At 41.8% G+C, this 12,686-nt stretch overlaps 1 protein-coding gene and 1 pseudogene across 1 annotated transcript; one reads left to right on the forward strand and one right to left on the reverse strand.

Annotated features, from left to right (window-relative positions):
* Positions 1 to 4,992: 4,992 nt before the first annotated feature.
* LOC147985548 (uncharacterized) lies at positions 4,993 to 9,898 on the reverse strand (annotated as a pseudogene).
* Positions 9,555 to 11,896, forward strand: LOC125541679 (nudix hydrolase 13, mitochondrial). Its single transcript, XM_048705021.2, has 4 exons — positions 9,555 to 10,102; positions 10,189 to 10,276; positions 10,367 to 10,450; positions 11,183 to 11,896. The coding sequence occupies exons 1-4, from the start codon at positions 10,026 to 10,028 to the stop codon at positions 11,567 to 11,569; spliced, it is 636 nt and encodes a 211-aa protein (XP_048560978.1). The 5' UTR covers positions 9,555 to 10,025; the 3' UTR covers positions 11,570 to 11,896.
* Positions 11,897 to 12,686: the final 790 nt, after the last annotated feature.

Genomic DNA, 12,686 nt, shown 5'->3' on the forward strand with positions numbered 1-12,686 from the left:
GACAGGGTGTGGGCCCCCTGACGTGGATTCTTCCGCCAGTATTTTTTATATATTCCAAAAATAATCTCCACTGATTTTCAGGTCATTCCGAGAACTTTTATTTTTGCACAATGGCAATTCTGCTGAAAACAGCGTCAGTACGGGTTAGTTCCATTCAAATCATGCAAGTTAGAGTCCAAAACAAGGGAAAAAGTGTTTGGAAAAGTAGATACGACGGAGACGTATCAACTCCCCCAAGCTTAAACCTTTGCTTGTCCTCAAGTAATTCAGTTGATAAACTGAAAGTGATAAATAAAGACTTTTCCAAACTTTGTTTTCTCTTGTTGTTGCAAATATTTAAAGCCAGCATTCAAGTTTTCAGAAATATTATGAACTAACCATATTCACAATAACATTTAGGTCTCATGTTTACTCATATCAATGGCATAATCAACTAGCGAGCAATAATAATAAATCTTGGATGACAACACTTTATCAAAACAATCATAATATGATATAAAAAGATGGTATCTCGCTAGCACTTTCTGGGATCGCAAAACATAAATGCAGAGCACCCCTGAAGATCAAGGGCTGACTGGAAATTGTAATTCATGGTAAAAGAGATCCAGTCAAGTCATACTCAATGTAAACTAACAATAATACATGGAAATGACAGCGGTGCTCTCCAACTGGTGCTTTTTAATAAGAGGATGATGACTCAACATAAAGTAAATGGATAGGCCCTTCGCAGAGGGAAGCATGGATTTGTATAGGTGCCAGAGCTCGATTTTGAAATAGAGATGAATAATATTTTGAGCGGTATACTTTCATTGTCAACGTAACAACCGAGAGATCTCGATATCTTCCATACTACACACATTATAGGCGGTTCCCAAGCAGAATGGTAAAGTTTATACTCCCCCATCACCAACAAGCATCAATCCATGGCTTGCCCGAAACAACGGGTGCCTCCAACTACCAACAATCCTGGGGGAGTTTTGTTTGCAATTATTTTGCTTTGATTTGAGCATGGGACTGGGCATCCTGGTGACCAGCCATTTTCTCGTGGGTGAGGAGCGGAGTCCACTCCTCTTGAGAATAACCCACCTAGAATGGAAGATACAGACAACCCTAGTTGATACATGAGCTATTCGAGCATACAAAACAGAATGTTTATTTGAAGGTTTAGAGTTTGGCACATACAAATTTACTTGGAATGGCAGGTAGATAACGTATATGGGCAGGTATGGTGGACTCATACAGAATAACTTTGGGGTTTATGGAGTTGGATGCACAAGCAGTATTCCCGCTTAGTACAAGTGAAGGCTAGAAAGAGACTGGGAAGCAACCAGCTAGAGAGCGACAACAGTCGTGAACATGCATTAAAATTAATCAACATCGAAAGCAAGCATGAGTAGGATATAATTCACCATGAACATAAATATCATGGAGGCTATGTTGATTTTGTTTCAACTACATGCGTGAACATGTGCCAAGTCAAGCCACTAGAATCATTCAAAGGAGGATACCACCCTATCATACCACATCACAACCATTTTAATAGCATGTTGGCACGCAAGGTAAACCATTATAAACTCCTAGCAAATTAAGCATGGCATAAGCAACTATAATCTCTAATTGTCACTGCAAACATGTTTCATTCATAATAGGCTGAATCAGGAACGATGAACTAATCATATTTACAAAAACAAGAGAGGTCGAGTTCATACCAGCTTTCCTCATCTCAATCAGTTCATCATATATCGTCATTATTGCCTTTCACTTGCACAACTGAATAGTGTGGATAATAATAATAGTGCATGTGCATTGGACTAAGCTGAATCTACAAGCATTCAACTCAAGAGAGAAGACAAGGTAATATGGGCTCTTTGTTAGATCAACAATAATGCAAATGAGAGTCACTCAACATTTTCATCAAGGTCTTCTCCTCTCGACCCCCAAAGAACAAGAAAAGAAATAAAACTATTTACGCGGGAAGGCGCCCAACAAGCAAAAGAACAACGAGAAATGTTTTTGGGTTTTGTTTTTAATTAGTACTACTACAGGCATGGAAAGTAAACTAGCTAAAAGCTACAACTAATTTTTTTGGTTTTTCCTAAGGTTTTTCAAACACACAAGAAGAAAGATTAAAAATAGAAAATAAACTAGCATGGATGATACAATGAAAAAGTATGAGCACCGACAATTGGAATGAGTGTTTGAACATGAATGTAATGTCGGTGAGAAATACATACTCCCCCAAGTTTAGGCTTTTGGCCTAAGTTGGTCTATGCCCATGGATCAAAACTGCCCTCTCCGGTGTACTGAGGAGGGTCTTCGGGGTGCCACTGGTTGGCAATCTCCTTTGGATCCCACTGATAAATAGACTGACGGTTAGGATCAGATTGTGGCTCCGGCTCTGGAGCTGATGTCAGGCTCTGGTATGCCTGAATGGCTTCCGGCGAAACAAGGTACGTGCCTAAAAATATGTTGAACAAAGAGGGAGCTGGCAGGGTGATAGTCTCAAAGTGCTTCTTATCAAATATTAGTCTATAGTTAAGCATCTTCTTCTTATGCTTAACAATAAAATCATGTGCTACCATGATCTTATAATGTAGAAAAACATGAGGCAGCAACTTTTCCTCTTTCTCATAATGCCTAATAGGTATGTTAAAGTGTGCAGCAAGGCGCGAGGCGAAGATGCTTCCCAAGACGGGACCCTTTGTACGGTTCATATTTAACCGTTTAGCAACAATAGCGCCTAAACTAAAAGTGGTATCACGAAACAAAGCATGGCGCAAAATGACAATATCAGGGGCACTAAGATTTCCATAGTTCCCGCGACCAATTAAGCATCTACTAGAAAATATTGCAAAGTAACATAGAACAGGAAAATGTATGCTAGTGATTCTTGCACCGGAAACTTTCCTCGTTTCCCCTATATCGATTGCATCAATAAATCCCTCCACATCATTACGATGTGTTCCTCTATGCTGCCCTCAAAGGGTATCCTACAAACCCGGCAAAAATCGTAAAGTGACATCTCCTTATGCTCATCATATAAATAAAATTCCATCGAAGGTGGTGATCTCCTAGCATGGAAATGAAAATTTTGCACAAAAATATTGGTGAGTAAGAGATACTGTTCGCGCTGGTCGTGGAGGAAGTCGGTGAGGCCTGCATTCTCAGCCAAATAATAAAAATATTCATAAATCCCGGCCTCTTTCAAGAACTCATCACAAGGCCATTCGCATGGTCGAACCTCCCCAGTACGAGGGAGATTATACTTGGGCTTCTTGTTTTATTCACTTTGCTTATCCTTAGAACTTCGGCTCGATGAGCCCCTCAAGAATCTCTTCATCTTTTTCTGAATTTTTTAAAAAAATTTAGTAACTTAAACTAAAAGTAAACCAAACTCAACAAAATTGATAGCAACTACTCCTACAAGTGCCTAGAGGCCATATCATGCATTAGAACTACTTTTGACCACATAAATTTGACATGCAAGCTCAAGAACAGGGTCACCTAAGCAGCAAAACTTTGCAATAAATAAAGCACTAGAACAAAGACTAATTGGACCATTGGAGGAGTCACATACCAAAAAACAATCCCCAAAAGCAGTTTTGTGAATGGAGCTTTGAGCAAGGAGATCGAAAATGGCAGCAAGATGAGCTAGAAGTCGGGTTTGAGCTGGTGGATGATTTTTTTCTGGAGCAAGACGAAGTGTGTGGGTGCAAGGATAAGTGGAGGGGACCCACGTGGGGTCCACAAGGCAGGGGGCGCGCCCAGGGGGTGGGTGCGCCCTCCACCCTCGTGGGCACGTGGCTACTCCCCTGCTGTGTTCTCAGTGCCTAAAATCCTCAAATATTCTAGAGAAAATCATATTTCATTTTCAGGGCATTTGGAGAACTTTTATTTTCAGGGTATTTTTTATTGCAAGGATAATTCAGAAAATAGACAGAAAAAGACTATTTTTTGCTTTATTTAAAATAAATAACAGAAAGTAAAAGGAGGGTACAGAAGGTTGTGCTTTCTAACTTCATCCATCTCATGCTCATCAAAAGGAATCCACTAACAAGGTTGATCAAGTCTTGTTAACAAACTCATTCCGAATCGCATGAAACCAGAGAAATTTCGAATAACACTAGGTTACCTCAACGGGGATATGCACATCCCCAACAATAAGAATATCATATTTCTTCTTGACAGTAGGAAGAGGAAATTCAAAACCTCCAATAGTAATTGTTGAAAATTTTCCAATAGAATTGATACTGTGGACTTGAGGTTGTTTCCTCGGAAAGTGTACAGTATGCTCATTACCATTAACATGAAAAGTGACATTGCCTTTGTTGCAATCAATAACAACCCCTGCAGTATTCAAAAAAGGGTCTACCAAGGATAATCGACATACTACCGTCCTCGGGAATATCAAGAATAACAAAGTCTGTTAAAATAGTAACATTTGCAACCACAATAGGCACGTCCTCACAAATACCGACAGGTATAGCAGTTGATTTATCAGCCATTTGCAAAGATATTTCAGTAGGTGTCAATTTATTCAAATCAAGTCTACGATATAAAGAGAGAGGCATAACAATAACACCGGCTCCAAGATCACATAAAGCAGTTTTAACATAGTTTCTTTTAATGGAGCATGGTATAGTTGGTACTCCTGGATCTCCAAGTTTCTTAGGTATTCCATCCTTAAAAGTGTAATTAGCAAGCATGGTGGAAATTTCATCTTCCGGTATCTTTCTTTTATTAGTAACAATATCTTTCATGTACTTAGCATAAGGATTCATTTTAAGCATATCAGTCAAACACATACGCAAAAGATAGGTCTAATAATTTCAACAAAGCGCTCAAAATCCTCATCATCCTTTTTCTTGGATGGTTTAGGAGGAAAAGGCATCGGTTTCTGAACCCATGGTTCTCTTTCTTTACCGTGCTTCCTAGCAACAAAGTCTCTCTTATCATAATGTTGATTCTTTGATTGTGGGTTATCAAGATAAACTACTGGTTCAATATCTACATCATTGTCATTACTAGGTTGAGCATCAACATGAATCATCATTAACATTATCACTAGGTTCATGTTCATTACCAGATTGTGTCTCAGCATCAGAAATAGAAATATCATTGGGATTCTCAGGTGTGTCTATAACAGGTTCACTAGAAGCATGCAAAGTCCTATCATTTTTATTCTTCTTCCTTTTAGAAGAACTAGGTGCATCAACATTAGTTCTCTGAGAATCTTGCTCAATTCTATTAGGGTGGCCCTCAGGATACAAAGGTTCCTAAGTCATTTTACCCCCTCTAGTCATAACTCTAACAGCATTATCATTTTTCTTATTATTCAATTCATTGAGCAAATCATTCTGAGCCTTAAGTACTTGTTCTACTTGAGTGGTGGCCATAGAAGCATGTTTACTAATAAGTTTAAGTTCACCTTTAACTCTAGACATATAATCACTCTAGTGTTCAAGCATATCAGCATTGTGGTTCAATTGTCTACCAACATAAGCATTGAAGTTTTCTTGTTTAACAATAAAATTATCAAACTCATCTAAGCATTGGCTAGCAGACTTATAACGAGGGATATCACCTTCATCAAATCTATAGAGAGAATTTACCTTTACTACCTGTGTCAGGTTATCAAGACCATGTATTTCTTCAATAGGTGGTAAATTCTTAACATCTTCAGCTTTAATACCTTTTTCATTCATAGATTTCTTTGCCTCTTGCATATCTTCAGGACTGAGAAATAGAATGCCCCTTTTCTTCGGAGTTGGCTTAGGAGTTGGTTCAGGAAGTGTCCAATAATTTTCATTACTCAACATATTATTCAATATCAATTCAGCTTGATCAACAGTTCTTTCCCTCAAAACACAACCAGCACAACTATCCAGGTGGTCTCTGGAAGCATCGGTTAGTCAATTATAAAAGACATCAAGTATTTCATTTTTCTTGAGAGGATGATCAGGCAAAGCATTAAGTAATTGGAGAAGCCTCCCCCAAGCTTGTGGGAGACTCTCTTCTTCAATTTGCACAAAATTATATATTTCCCTTAAGGCAGCTTGTATCTTATGAGCGAGGAAATATTTAGTAGAGAAGTAATAAATCATATCCTGGGGACTACGCACACAACCAGGATCAAGAGAATTAAACCATGTTTTAGAATCATCCTTTAATGAGAATGGAAACAACTTAAGGATAAAGTAATAGCGAGTTTTCTCATCATTAGTGAATAGGGTGGCTATATCATTTAATTTAGTAAGATGTGCCACAACAGTTTCAGATTCATAGCCATAAAAAGGATCAGATTCAACCAGGGTAGTTAACTGAGGATCGACAGAGAAATCATAATCCTTATCAGTAATAAAGATAGGTGAAGTAGCAAAAGCAGGGCCATATTTCATTATAGCATTAAAAGACTTTTCTTTAAGTTTAACTAATAATTTCTTAAGATTAGATCTGTCATTGCAAGCTAATAAGTCTCTAGCAGTTTCTTCATCCATAACATAACCCTCAGGAACAATAAGCAATTCATATCTAAGGGGAGAATCTTCATCATCACTTTCATCAATATTATCAGTTTCAATAATTTCATTCTCTCTAACCCTAGCAAGTTGTTCATCAAGAAATTCACCTAGTGGCACAGTATTATCAAGCATAGAAGTAGTTTCATCATAAGTATCATGCAAAGCAGAAGTGGCATCATCAATAACATGTGACATATCAGAATGAATAACAGGAGTAGGTGTCGCAAGTTTACTCAAAACAGAAGGTGAATCAAGTGCAGAGCTAGATGGCAATTCCTTACCTCCCCTCGTAGTTGAGGGAAAAATCTTGGTTCTTTGATCTTTCAAGTTCTTTATAGTGATCAGCAAATATAAATCCCAAGTGACTCAAAGAATAGAGCTATGCTCCCCGGCAACAGCGCCAGAAAAGTCTTGATAACCCACAAGTATAGGGGATCGCAACAGTTTTCGAGGGTAGAGTATTCAACCCAAATTTATTGATTCGACACAAGGGGAGCCAAAGAAAATTCTCAAGTATTAGCAGCCGAGTTGTCAATTCAACCACACCTGGAAACTTAATATCTACAGTGAAGTATTTAGTAGCAAAGTAATATGATAGTAGTGGTAGCGATAGCAAAAGTAATATTTTTTGGTTTTATAGTGATTGTAACAATAGCAATGGAAAAGTAAATAAGCAAAGAACAATATATGAAAAGCTCGTAGGCAATGGATCAGTGATGGATAATTATGTCAGATGCGATCAATCATGCAACAGTTATAACATAGGGTGATACAGAACTAGCTCCAGCTCATCAATGTAATGTAGGCATGTATTCCGAATATAGTCATACGTGCTTATGAAAAAGAACTTGCATGACATCTTTTGTCCTACCTTCCCGTGGCAGCGGGGTCCTATTGAAAACTAAGGGATATTAAGGCCTCCTTTTAATAGAGTACTAGACTAAAGAATTAACACATAGTGAATACATGAATTCCTTAAACTACGATCCTCACCGGTAAGTATCCCGATTATTGTCACTTCAGGGTTAACGGATCATAACATATAATAGGTGACTATAGACTTGCAAGATAGGATCAAGAACTCACATATATTCATGAAAACATAATAGGTTCAGATCTGAAATCATGGCACTCGGGCCCTAGTGACAAGCATTAAGCATAGCAAAGTCATAGCAATATCAATCTCAGAACATAGTGGATACTAGGGATCAAACCCTAACAAAACTAACTCGATTACATGATAAATCTCATCCAACCCATCACCGTCCAGCAAGCCTATGATGGAATTACTCACGCACGGCGGTGAGCATCATTAAATTGGTGATGGAGGAAGATTGATGATGACGATGGCGACGGATTCCCCTCTCCGGAGCCCCGAACGGACTCCAGATCAGCCCTCCCGAGAGAGATTAGGGCTTGACAGCCGCTCCGTATCGTAAAACACGATGAATCCTTCTCTCTTATTTTTTTCTCCCCGAACACGAATATATAGAGTTAAGATGGGCGTCGGTGGAGCATCAGGGGGCCCATGAGGCAGGGGGCGCTCCTAGGGGGTAGGCGCGCCCCCACCCTCGTAGACAGGATGTGGGCCCCCTGACGTGGATTCTTCCGCCAGTATTTTTTTATATATTTCAAAAATAATCTCTGTTGATTTTCAGGTCATTCCGAAAACTTTTATTTCTGCACAATGGCAATTCTGTTGAAAACAGCGTCAGTCCGGGTTAGTTCCATTCAAATCATGCAAGTTAGAGTCCAAAACAAGAGCAAAAGTGTTTGAAAAAGTAGATACGACGGAGACGTATCAACTCCCCCAAGCTTAAACTTTTGCTTGTCCTCAATCAATTCAGTTGATAAACTGAAAGTGATAAAGAAAAAACTTTTACAAACTCTGTTTGCTCTTGTTGTTGCAAATATGTAAAGCCAGCATTCAAGTTTTCAGCAAAGATTATGAACTAACCATATTCACAATAACATTTAAGTCTCATATTTACTCACATCGACGACATAATCAACTAGCGAGCAATAATAATAAATCTCGGATGACAACACTTTCTCAGAACAATTATAATATGATATAACAAGATGGTATCTCACTAGCCCTTTCTGAGACCGCAAAAATATTTTACCTTTTGTTTAGTTTTATTTATCTATCTACCAGATCTGACCTTTGCAAGTGACCGTAAAGGGATTGACAACCCATTTATCGCGTTGGGTGCAAGTGTTTGATTGTTTGTGCATGTATTATGTGTTTTGTACGTTCTTATCCTACTGGATTGATACTTTGGTTCTCAAACTGAGAGAAATACTTATCTCTAGTTTACTGCATCACTCTTTCCTCTTCAAGGGAAAAATCAACGCAAGCTCAGGAAGTAGCAGGCGGCCGTATGGAGCGGCGGCCGAGGTGTAGGGTTAGGTTTTGGGAGGGAGAGGGAGAAGTAGCGGCGACAAGAGGGGCGCGCAGCTGAAGTGGGAGGAGATGGTGCGGTGGCGGCAATAGATCGCGAAAGTGAGGAGGGGATCGACTTGCAAAACCGATACCATGTTAGATGGAAAGAAGAGATTGCATGTATCGATAATCATTGATCAGGTGCATGGTGCACATATATAGATACAAAGAGTGTCGGCCTCTACTTGTCTCTCAAGATCTACAATATACGAGAAAGAGAGGATTTACGGCAGAGTAAATACAAAGCCCTAGTTCTATACATATATACATGTTCAGGACCTCCTGCTTGGAGGACAAGGCCGTCCCTATAGACTGGGATTAGGCCAAGTTTTCTGGCCGATTCTCTCAGAATCTTGAGAATCGGGGCTCCTCACAGTTTCTATCAAAATCTTAAACTCATATTTTTTTTTACAATCCTAACTAATTAGGATGTAAACAGTTAGGACTGTTCAAGATTCTGAGAGGAGCTGGGTGAAGGATCGATTCTCCAAATTCCGAGAGAATGGGCAAAAAAAAAACGAGTGTTCTGTGTGTTATTCCCACCTTTACATACTACAGTCTGACACATTTATAAATTCTCCGTCCGTCGCTCGGTCGCTCCTCCCGGCACGAACCCAATCACGCAAGCAAAGAAGGGAGCGGAGCAGCACCCGCACCGGCCCTCGTAATTGCCTCCTCGATCTCCAATCATAGGCCGGCTCGAGGTGCCACGCTATTCAACGGACCTCTCCCTTTGTTTACTCCTCCCGCCCAAATCATTCTCAGTTTCCTCTCCTCCTCTCTGTTTCGAAGAATCAGACCGAGCCTAGCTTCCTAGTTGTTGTGTGGTTGGGCGGTGCTGGTGCGTTAATGGCGGTTGACCTCCTCCTCCCCCTCGCGCCTTTAAATTGCGCGGGAAGAAGCGCCAGTGGTGAGAGCCGCAGATAGCCATTTGTTTCTGTTACTGCCTGCCCTTGCTCCGATTGAGTCTCGCCCGGGCTCTCTGTTCCGTGTTCTGTTTCTGTTTCTGCTCTTCAGCAGCAGCCGCTGCTTCTTGTCCCTTCTTTCCTGACGCGGCAATGGCATCGGAGAAGCTCGTCGCCAGGAAAGGCAGGCTCAGGCAGCGCTACGACAACGAGTACCGCCTCGTCGCCGGGTGAGTATCCACTCATTGGATCATTGTATCTTCCATGTTCCAAGCCGTTCTTGCCCTGACGAGCCGTGTTCCTCTCTCGGGCGCAGGTGCGTCCCGTACCGCGTGGACAAAGACGGGCAGCTCGAGGTTCTCATGGTCTCCACAGCCAACAGGGACGATCTCGTCTTCCCCAAGGTAACACCAACTCACAGTACCAACCATCACACATATTTCGTCGGCGACATGCATCCACGTACTGATCGATCGATGGATTGACTTTTTCAGGGCGGCTGGGAGGACGACGAGGACGTCTATGAGGCGGCATGCCGCGAGGCGCTGGAGGAGGCCGGAGTCAGGGGCAACATCAATGTAACTACTCTACTCACACATATCTTTCCTTGGCATGCATCACCAACCTAGTGGAGTATTTACTATCTTGATTACATGAACAGCTAATGGTGCAAGTTTACTGCATCTCTAGGTAATTAGCTGATTTATTTTTTTGGCGGGTGAGGTAATTAGCTGATTTGACCTCTAGAGATCGATTGAGCTATATATGATGATATACTAAAATAAGCAGATAGCGGCGAACACGATGATGTTTGATAGAGAAAGCAACCAGCCAGGGATTTCTCTCTCTTGATAAAATGTGTCGTGGAGAATTTTTTGGATCTTACATAACAACCAGGAGACAAGACAAGGACATGGCCGTTGACTTAGTAAAAATTTACATATTCGGTGTGACAAGGTGTAATTCTTTCACGATTATCCTTTGAGTTGTCTAGTCTGCCGGGGAGCCCTTGATTATTGTGAATCCAAATAATTGCGCTCTTTTATTCATCTTGCGCTGGCTTGTCGTCAGACTTGTCCCCTGGAACAATTTCCAAGCATCGATACATGGCTCCTCCACAGATGATAGAAAAGAACACATTCAGAGATCTAGCAGATTGCTGCTATGCATGTGACGTGTCTGCTGTTTGTCCAACACCGATCTAAACAATCAGCTCCTGTTGGTGACATGTTTGTGTTAATTATGTATTAGCATTTACATGAATTATATAGCTGTTTCTGATAGGAAATTACCACGTATTTTCTCTCCAGAGAAACCCGCTGGGCTTGTGGGTGTTCAGGAGCAAGAGCAGGCAAAGCCTGGGCCAGAGCAGCGACAGCCCGCGGGGCGCCTGCAAGGGCCACGTCTTCGCGCTGGAGGTCACCGAGGAGCTCAAGCAATGGCCGGAGCAGGAAACCCACGGAAGGCGGTGGCTCTCCCCAGCGGACGCGTACGGGCTCTGCCGGTACGACTGGATGCGCGAGGCGCTGACGGCATTGCTGGACCTTTGTTCGACGGCATCGTCGCCGATCCCTGTAGCGGCGGCGGTGGCCGTGAGCACTGCGGCGCCGGAGCTGAACGAGCACGCTGGCATGTGCATAAGCATGATGCTGATGAAACCGGTGGACTCCGCGGATCGAGCGGTGGCGCTGTGCTGATCCTTGCGGCGCATGCAGATGAACTGACGACAGACTGCAGGCGAAGCTAATAAGCAGACAGAAATATCATCTGATAAGACATTTGAACATGTTCTCTTTTCGTTCTAATCAGTAATTAGTTATCGTCGTAATTACTGAGTGTCATCCGTCATGTATGATCAATTCCTGGCCTCTGTTGATTGCCAACTTGTATGATCGATCCGTGCGTTCTGTAATGTTATCAAGTCTTAGGGCCACTTGATTAAGTCGTCATGTAAATGTTTGCTTCCGTTCCTCAAATGCATTTTCTGAGCAACACGAATATTTGTGAATAGAGTTTTATTATTCTGTCGTGGCTCAACATATTTTGTCATGTTTTTTATAAAGAGAAACATCAAGATAGTAGTGCCCAATACGTCTAACCAATGCAACAATATAATGTCAAGAGGTAGTTTAGACATATAGGTTGCACACACCAAATTATTAAAAAGAAGAAAAAGTAATGACCTCTAGAAAGTCACGGCCAAGCAATCACCAGTGGTTGACATGTTTCATTGCGCGTGATCCGACGGCGAGTCCACCGTAGGTACCAGCCGACCGCTACAACTTGCTTGATATTAAGGCTTGGCATTAGTTATAGAGGCGGATCAGGGAGCAACGGAATATGTTCCATGACAACAGACCCTGATTGATCAACCATCTCTGCTGTAGTTGCCGAAGTCCCTCAAACCCAAACGTTGCCGAAGTTGCTGCGGCTGAATGCACTAGAAAACGCAGGTGACGAATATCTTCAGAGTGTTGGTGGCAGATCGGGCAAGCTCTAATTGGCCCTATGTGCCGGGTTGTGCTTTTAAGGGCATGAAGCATGGAGTAAGGGCATCTCCCGACCCGTAAACCTGCCGCAATGGTCCAGACTGATCTGGACCGCGAAAACCATCTAAAAACGGTCCTATATCAATCTGTTGCACGGTTCGGACGTAATTTCTCCTGTAATTTGAAGATAAAAATAAGGAAGGTTTGCAGGAGTCCGGACCGACCCTAAGCCCGCTTTTGACCGTCCTGACCCATCAAAAACCCCTCATCCCTCCCGCGTGTTCTCGGTCAACGCCGCTCCAGAGCGTCAGCGCCCGCATTCATG

This window comes from Triticum urartu, chromosome 2A (genome assembly GCF_056163025.1).
Source record: "Triticum urartu cultivar PI428250 chromosome 2A, HENAU_Tu73, whole genome shotgun sequence".
Lineage (NCBI taxonomy): Eukaryota > Viridiplantae > Streptophyta > Magnoliopsida > Poales > Poaceae > Triticum > Triticum urartu.